This window comes from Rhinolophus ferrumequinum, chromosome 25 (genome assembly GCF_004115265.2).
Source record: "Rhinolophus ferrumequinum isolate MPI-CBG mRhiFer1 chromosome 25, mRhiFer1_v1.p, whole genome shotgun sequence".
NCBI lineage: Eukaryota > Metazoa > Chordata > Mammalia > Chiroptera > Rhinolophidae > Rhinolophus > Rhinolophus ferrumequinum.
Genome location: NC_046308.1, coordinates 14,784,248 through 14,792,898, shown reverse-complemented (window position 1 = coordinate 14,792,898; position 8,651 = coordinate 14,784,248). Strand labels below are relative to the sequence as shown.

The window sequence follows — 8,651 nt, the reverse complement described above, 5'->3', positions numbered from 1 at the left end:
CTTCTCTGGAGGATCCAAATTAAGTCAGGGAGGCAAAGAGGGCAGGTGAAAGGCGAAAGAACGCAATCCCCGTAGCATAGGGTGGAGGATAACGAGGCTGTGAGGTCAGACTAACTGGGTGGAGGGGTGCAAGCCATCAGCATCCTCATTTTACACCTAAGGAAACTGAGGCTAGGAGAGATGACCCCGGATGAGACCTGAGGGAAGGGCAGCAGCTCCAAGCGAGCGGAATTACGAGTTTCTAGCTCCAGCGAGAGGAACATCGAGTTTCCGTCCTTGCACGTAGCGCGTCCCCAAACCGCATTCCGCGTGGGGTTTTCCGCCCCCGTTACTCCCGCCTGTCGCCCAGGCCCCGCCCCTCCTGTTGTTTATTGGCTACTGGGGGCACGAGACAAACGCAGGAGCCAACCAATGGGAGTGGCCCACGGTGAGCCTTTCCCGGGAAAGCCGACGCGGACGCTAGAACCCGGAAATGCGAGAGGCGGAACAGTGAGGAAAGCCAATCCGCCAAGACGAGGAGGGCGGGCCAACCAATGGCGAGTCGCCCGGGGCGGGGCTAGAAGGCGGCGGCGGAGGAGGTCCTGGGAGCCGGCGCCGCGGACCCTGCGAATGCTCGGAAGGCCGCCCCGGGGCTTGGCAGCGGCGCGCGGTGAGGAGGGGGCGAGCCCGAGGGTCTCGGAAGGAGCGAGCCGGGGAGGGTGCGACAGAGCAGCGAGCCCTGGGCGGGGTCGGAAAGGGTCGGCTCCCCAGAGTGACCTTATCCAGTCCCCTCGCCTCTCTGGGCCTCAGTTTCCCTCTTCCTAGCGTAGAGGGGTGAGAGGTTCGCGCCTAGAGGAACGCACTTCTTCCTCCCCGGTGCACAGCAGCATCACCGCCTAAACCCGGCTCCTCCAAGAAGTCTGTCCCTCGGGGAGCGCGTCCAGACCAGCTGGACGAAACAGTGGCCCACACCTCCCGTGACCCACGGCACGCCAAGCGCACCCCCTTAGCGAGTATACCAAGCCATTCCGGTGTCAACGAGCCAGCCTCCCGCATTAGACTCTCAGCCCTGAGCGATCAGAAAGCTAATCGACCGTTTCTGGGACCCGGAGGCCTAGCACCAGGAGCAGCCCGGAGCAGGTGCACAGGCCCCGGTTATGAATAAGGTAGAGGTGACGACCGGGCACTCTGGACTCACACGGGAGATTTCCGACGCCTCTGTCAGCTCCCTGTGGGCCTTCTGGGGATTGCCTCAGCCTGTGCGTGCCTTGTTTCTCTCCGTCAGTGGAGCTGGGTAACTCCTTAGGTCAGTGAGGATTAAGTGAGATAACGCAGGGCTAGCACTCCGCGCAGTGCCTAGCACACCCTAGTCGCCCACTAAATGCTTGTTGTTAGCATAATGGCTTGCAGACCTGACCAGCCCCAAGCACATGCGTGCTGTCACAGAGGACCAGGGGTCACTGCTCTGGCCCACACCCTGATTTCTTTTTTAGATGCTCAGACTGTCCAAACTCTAGGCAGCATCCGTGCTGGACAGCAGTGTGGCTAATACAAGGGTGAGGGCATGCCGAGGGGGCCACCCATATGGCCATAAATCAGGCCACCAAACAGTTGTGTTTGCCAAAGGATGGGCCTCAGCACTACCTCAGCCAGTCTGGGTATGTGTGTATGTTGTGTCCCAGACACCCAGTGTCAGAAGCCACAGAATTTGTGGTGAAAGTGGAGTATTTTAGAGTGATGGGGTCCTGAATTCAAGTCCTAAGGCTGTCGCCTGTTCACTGGGTGACTTGAGCCAAGGGACTTCGCCTCTCTGAGCTTGTTTCTTCATCTGGAGCGTGGGGTGATGATAGCGTCAGCTCCTGTTGGAAGACTGCAGGAGACAGGATGCGCAGGTCCTTAGCGCTTCGCACAGGGCCTGGCACACAGTAAGTGCTTAATGTGTGGGGCAGCGGTGGCATTACTTTTCAGTCACACCACCCTGGAGGTGGCACCAGTTCTTCCAGGCTCACCCCTCCCCGTTTATATACACTTCTTGCTTGCCCCCACCACCTGGTCATAGTGAGTTAACAGGCGGGGGGGTCTCCAGGCTCTAGCTGGACACAGAAACGCATCCTAAGCGTATCACTTCCCCTGCCTCACCTCCTACAACTCCTGGTACCTTGCAGATCCAGCTCTCTCTGGCGACTGGGTATGTGCAAGGGGCCTACCCCTGAGTCCAGATGACACTCCTGCCGATGGCTTCAGTAATGGCAGTGACTGAACCAAAATGGGTCTCCGTCTGGGGCCGCTTCCTGTGGGTGATGCTGCTGAGTATGGTACTGGGGTCCCTGCTGGCCCTGCTGCTGCCGCTGGGGCCCATGGAGGAGCAGTGTTGGGCCTGGCTCAAAGGCTTCTACCTGCTCAGGAGCAAGCTGGACAGGGCACAGTATGCCATCACCAAGTGCACCAGACCATCCACGGAGCTCAGTGTCACCTCCAAGGACGCAGCACTGCTGGTGGTCAAGACCAAGGCCTCTCCGGGTAAGACAGCAGCGGTCTCTCAGTGCCTTTTTTTTTGGGGGGGGGGGGGGGTTATGCCATTTATTTACCTGTTCATAATTTGTGTTATTTACACTTTTTAAAATTATTGGAGTAACATTAGTTTATAACATTATATAAATTTTCGGTCTATAACTTTATAATACATCTATGTACTCTATTGTAGGCTCACCACCCAAAGTCTAGTCTCCTTCTGTCACCATATATTTGACCCCCTTTACCCTTTGTCCTCCCGCCAGCCCCCTCCTCTCTAGTAATCACCATTCTGTTGTTTGTATCTTGTGTGCTTGTTTTTTTGTTTTGTTTGTTGCTTTCAGTTTTACATCCCACATAGTGAAATCATCCAGGTCTTGTCCTTTAACATCTGACTTATTTCACTTAGCATGATACTCTCAAGATCCATCCATGTTGTTGCAAATGGCACTATTTCATCTTTTTTATGGTAAAGTAATATTCCATTATATATAAGTACCACATCTTCTTTATCAAATCATCTGTTGAAGGACACGGTTGTTTACATGCCTTGACTACTGTAAATAATGCTGCTGTGAACATAGAGGTATATATATAGAGAGGGAGCCAAAAAATGTATACATACACATTTTAAGAAAGGAAAAAACTGTATTAAAATTGTAATACTCGATATACCAATAATAAAAGATGACTACAAGTCATGTGTATACATTTTTTTGGCACCCCCGGTATCTGTATGAATAAATGTTTTCAAAATTTTCTGGTAGATACCTAGGAGAGAGGTTGCTGGGTCCTATGGTAGTTCTGTTCTTAATTTTTTGAGGAACCTCTATACTGTTTTCCAAAGTGGCAGCACCGATTTACATTCCCACCAGCTGTGTGCAAGGGTTCCCTCTTCTCCACATCCTCTCCAACACTTATTACTTGTCTTATTGATACCACCCATTCTAACAGACGTGAGGTGGTATATCAAGGTTTTGATTTGCATTTTCCTTATAACAAAGGGTAAAGGGGGTCAAATATACGGTGACAGAAGGAGACTAGACTTGGGGTGGTAAGCACACAATAGAGTACATAGATGCTGGGCATCTTTTCATACATCTGTTGGCCATCTGTATGTCATCCTTGGAAAAGTGTCTATTCAGGTCCTCTGCCCGTTTTTTAAGTTGGGTTGTTGTTTTCCTTGTTGAGTTGTATGACTTCTTTATATGGGATATTGGCCCCTTATCAGAGGTATCATTTGCAAACATCTCCCATTCAGTTGGTTGCCTTTTTGTTTTGTTGGTCTTTTGCTGTGCAGAAGGTGTTTAGTTTGATGTAGTCTCATTCATTTTTGCTTTTACTTCCTTTGCCTTTGGGGTCAAGTTCACAAAAACCCCTCTAAAACCAAAGTCAGTAAGTTTTAGTGCCTGTGTCGTCTTCTATGTATTTTATTGGTTCAGGTCTTATATTCAAGTCTTTCATCCATTTTGAGTTAATATTTGTGTATGGTGTCAGCAGTCTAGTTTCATTCTTTTGCACGTGGCTTTCTAGTTTTCCTAACACCATTTATTGAAGAGGCCTTCCTTTCTCCATTGTATGTTTTTGGCTCCTTTATTGAGAATTAGTTGGCCATATATGTGTGGGTTTATTTCTGGGCTCTAAGTTTTGTTCCATTGGTCCGTGCCTTTTTTTCTGCCAATACCATACATACTGTTTTGATTACTGTAGCTCTGTAATATAGTTTGAAGTCAGGGGGTTGTGGTGCCTCTGGGTTGTTTTTTTCTCCGGATTGCTTTGGCTATTCAGGGTCTTTTGTGGTTTCATACAAATTTGAGGATTTTTTTTGTTGTTGTACTATTTCTGTGGAAAATGCCATTTGGATTTTGATAGGAATTGCATTAAATCTGTGTATCACCTTAGGTAATATGGGCATTTTAAATATGTTGATTCTTCCAATCCATGAAAGATAGAATATCTATTTGTCTTCTTTAATTTCTTTAAACAACGTTCTATTTGTCTTCTTTAATTTCTTTAAACAACGTCGTGTAGTTTTCAGTGTATAGGTCTTTAACACCCTTTGTTAAAGTTTTTTCCTAGGTATTTTATCCTTTTTGTTGCAATTGTATTCTGCAACTTTATTTATTTACTTTTAAGTTTTTTGGTAGAGTCTTCAGGGTTTTTAATATATAGAATCCTATCATCTGCAAATAGTGAATTTACTTCTTCACCCCCAATTTGGATGCCTTGTCTTTCTTTTTCTCATCTAATTGCTCTAAGACTTCCAGTATTACGTTGAGTAACAGTGGCAAGAATGGACATCGTTGTCTTGTTCCTAATCCTGGAGGAAAAGTTTTCCACTTTTCACCAGAGTATATTAGCTGAGAATTTGTCACATATGGCCTTTTATCATGTTGCGGTGCTTTCCTTCTATACCCATTTTATTGTTTTAATCATAAAGTGGATGTTGTAACTTGTCAAATGCTTTTTCTGCATCTATCAATATAATCGTGATTTTTATCTTTATTTTGTTAATATTGTGTCAGTGTGATCATTGACTTGTATTATACCATCCTTGCATCCCTGGAATGAACCCCACTTGATGACATATGATCCTTTTAATGCCTTGTTGTATTCAGTTTGCTAGTATCTTGTTCAGAATTGTTGCATCTGTATTCATCAGAGATATAGGCCTGTAATTTTTTTGTGTGCTGTCCTTGCCTGGTTTGGTATCAGGGCAATGCTGGCTTCGTAAAATGAGATAGCAAGTATTTGCAACTCTTCAGTATTTTGGAAGAGGTTGAGAAGGATTGGTATTAAATCTTCTTTGAATGTTTGATAGAATTTACCAGGGAAGCCATCTAGCCCTGGACTTTCATTTTATAGATTATTGATTACTGTTTCAATTCCCTTACTAGTGATGGGTCTTTTTAGGTTTTCCCAGTTTTCGTGATTCAGCCTAGGAAGATTGTATATTTCTTAGAACTTGTCCATTTCTCCTAGGTTATTGAATCTGGTGGCATATAGCTTCTCATAATATTCTTGTATAATCCTTTGTGTTTTTGTGGTGTCCATTTTAATTTCTCATCTTTCATTTCTGATTTTGAGTCTTATCTTTTTTTCCTTAGTAAGTGTGGCCAGAGGTTGGTCAGTTTTGTTTGTCTCTTTTCAAAGAAACAGCTCTTTATTTTTTTCTATTGTCTTTTTGTTCTCTATTTCATTTATTTCCACTGATGTTTATTATTTCCTTTCTATCGACTTTGAGGTTCATTTTTTCTTTTTCTAGTTAAGGTGTGATATTAGATTGTTTGAGATTTTTCTTGTTTCTTGAGGTAGGCCATAATGCTTGCTATAAGCTTCCCTTTTAGTTGTGTTTTTGCTGCATCCCCAAAATTTTGATATGTTTTATTTTCATTTCCCAGCTTTCTTTACCCGAGCTCTGCTGGGGTGTTTGGGGCAGAGAAGGCAAGTTCATGATCTCATGACTCCACCCCCCCCAACCCCCCCCATTATCAGCAGAGGCAGTCAGCATTGCTGTCTTGTTTAAGACTTCCCAGCCACCTCTATCTGCCTGTGCCTCAATGGGGATCTGGGAAGGGAGATGCCTTTTCCAGGAGAGAAAATGCTCTGCCCCTCTTACAATCCAGGCTGTAGTGTGAAGACTGCAACCCAGCTTCTCCACTGCTCCCAGGGGACACCAAGCCTTATCTGTGGCCACCATCCCTGTCCTTACCCAATTCTGACTCGCCTACTCGTTCCTGTATACCCACCTTCGGATGTTCCAAAGGTGGATCTTTCGGGTGTGGTTGTGTCGAGCAGGGAATCCTTTGTTGACTTAGAGTTGTCTGACTTGTAGATTTAAGGGGAGAAACAGTGGAGTCTTCTCACTCTGCCATGATGAGGACGTCACTCTCAACACTTGTTCATGTGATAGACATTTAGACTGTCCTGTATGCAGGGCACAGGGTATTAGAGTGAAAAAGTCAGCACTGAGCTCCCAGCCTAGACAAACTGACAGGTGACAGATACAGTGCCACCCGTGTAGTGCTGGAGGAGCAGAGGGGGCTGCAGGCACACAACAGGAAGGCTCCCTGGGAAGGCATGCCTGAGACCCAAGTGTAAGCAGGAGTGACCCAAGGGGACAGGCACAGGGGAGAGTGCTCCAGGCAGAGCCGAAAGGGTGAGAGAGCCTGGGGCACTGCAAGTAAAAGAAGCCGATTAGGCGTGGCTGACACTGACTGGTGGGGCCAGTGGAAGAAGCCAGATATCGAGCAGGGTCTAGCTGAGAACCACCAGGTGAAAATTATTAAAGGGCCCAGGGACAGAGAGGCTAGTCCAGCGGGGAGCTCCTCACAGCCTGGTCTCCAGGGGCAGAGCACGTACTGTCAGGATGGAGCAGAAGATGCAGGGAGGGCCGTGTGATGGGAGCTGTGGCCACGGAGGAACACAGCCATTCACCAGGGCAGGGCAGTAGACGGCGGGGGCCAGGTGATGCCTCCCAGGGTACGGAGAATGGCTTTGGGGACAAGAGGACAAGGAACAGCCTATTGCCCCATGGGGCTGTGGGGAACCATACGTGGAGTGGTAGGGGCACACTGAAGAGCATGAAAGAATGGCTGGAACGAGCCCCCCAAGGCCATGCTTCCCCTGGGGGCCCTGCAGTTGACATCTTACCTCAGTGTCCTTTGCCACTCCTTGCTCTCCCTGCCAGTGCTTTTTTTGGCTCTTTTCTAGGTGGTACGTTGGAAGCCAAAGCGGCTTTGAACCAAGCCCTGGAAATGAAACGCCTGGGCAAGCGGGAGAAAGCCCACAAGCTCTTCTTGCACGCCCTCAGAATGGATCCGGACTTTGCGGACGCCCTCACTGAGTTTGGCATCTTCTCCGAAGAAGAAAAGGACATCATCCAGGCAGATTACTTGTACACCAGAGCGTTGACCATCTCTCCCTACCACGAGAAAGCGCTGATCAACCGGGACCGGACGCTGCCGCTGGTAGAGGAGATCGACCAGCGGTACTTCAGCATCATCGACAGCAAAGTGAAGAAGGTCATGTCCATCCCCAAGGGCAGCTCCGCGCTGCGCAGGGTCATGGAGGAAACGTACTACCATCACATCTACCACACGGTTGCGATCGAGGGCAACACCCTAACCCTCTCGGAAATCAGGCACATCCTGGAGACCCGCTACGCCGTGCCAGGGAAAAGCCTGGAGGAGCAGAACGAGGTCATTGGCATGCACGCGGCAATGAAGTACGTCAACACGACGCTGGTGTCCCGCATCGGCTCGGTCTCCATCAGCGACGTCCTGGAGATCCACCGGCGGGTGCTGGGTTACGTGGATCCGGTGGAAGCTGGCAGGTTTCGGACGACACAGGTCCTCGTGGGACACCACATCCCACCGCATCCTCAAGATGTGGAAAAGCAGATGCACGAGTTCATACAGTGGCTCAACTCCGAGGACGCCATGAACCTGCACCCAGTGGAGTTTGCAGCCTTGGCCCATTATAAACTCGTTTACATCCATCCTTTCATCGACGGCAATGGACGGACCTCGCGCCTGCTGATGAATCTCATCCTGATGCAGGCGGGCTACCCCCCCATCACCATCCGCAAGGAGCAGAGGTCGGAGTACTACCACGTACTGGAAGTCGCCAATGAAGGCGACGTGAGGCCGTTCATTCGTTTCATTGCCAAGTGTACGGAGACCACCCTGGACACCCTGCTCTTCGCCACAACAGAGTACCCGGTGGCGCTGCCAGAGGCCAAACCCAACCATTCTGGGTTCAAGGAGACGCTGCCTGTGAAACCTTAACCTTCTAAATCCTCCCTTGGAGACGGGATGTCCGGGAGGAGAAAAAAAGAAAAATCAAAGAAACTGAGCATTTCTAGAAACCTTGTCATCTCCCAAAGCAAAAGGAGATAGATAAGGAACTTAAACATTCTTTACCTCCAAATGCTTTTTTAGTTAAAGAAAAAAAACTAAATTATTAAGCCTTGTCTCTAAGATAACTTATAATTCAGCCAAGTTATTTATTTTGTTCTTTTGAACTAGTAAATGTTGTGTCTGCTGTCCGTGCTGATGGCCTGTCCTTGTGGTGGTCCCAGCAGGCTTTGGGGCACCAGTGCTTCTGGAGGGACCAGAGTAGCTTCTGGAGCAGAATTTGCACTAAGGTGGGGAGAGGCC

General features: G+C 48.4%; 1 protein-coding gene across 3 annotated transcripts; it reads left to right on the top strand.

Annotated features, from left to right (window-relative positions):
• Positions 1-553: 553 nt before the first annotated feature.
• On the top strand, positions 554-8,319 carry FICD (FIC domain protein adenylyltransferase). Of its 3 annotated transcripts, none has more exons than XM_033098339.1 (3): positions 554-649; positions 2,145-2,499; positions 7,204-8,319. In XM_033098339.1, exons 2-3 carry the CDS (start codon positions 2,199-2,201, stop codon positions 8,277-8,279), a joined length of 1,377 nt encoding a protein of 458 aa, XP_032954230.1. In that variant the 5' UTR covers positions 554-649; positions 2,145-2,198; the 3' UTR covers positions 8,280-8,319. The 3 variants fall into 3 exon arrangements, with proteins under 3 accessions (XP_032954230.1, XP_032954231.1, XP_032954233.1); XM_033098340.1 differs by lacking the exon at positions 554-649 and adding an exon at positions 674-1,145; XM_033098342.1 differs by lacking the exon at positions 554-649 and adding an exon at positions 1,474-1,904.
• Positions 8,320-8,651: the final 332 nt, after the last annotated feature.

Coding starts and splice junctions, on each gene's coding strand:
- FICD (XM_033098339.1), top strand. CDS start 2,199: ATGACACTCCTGCCGATGGCTTCAGTAATGGCAGTGACTGAACCAAAA. Junction 2,500..7,203: donor CAAGACCAAGGCCTCTCCGG/GTAAGACAGCAG, acceptor GCTCTTTTCTAG/GTGGTACGTTGGAAGCCAAA.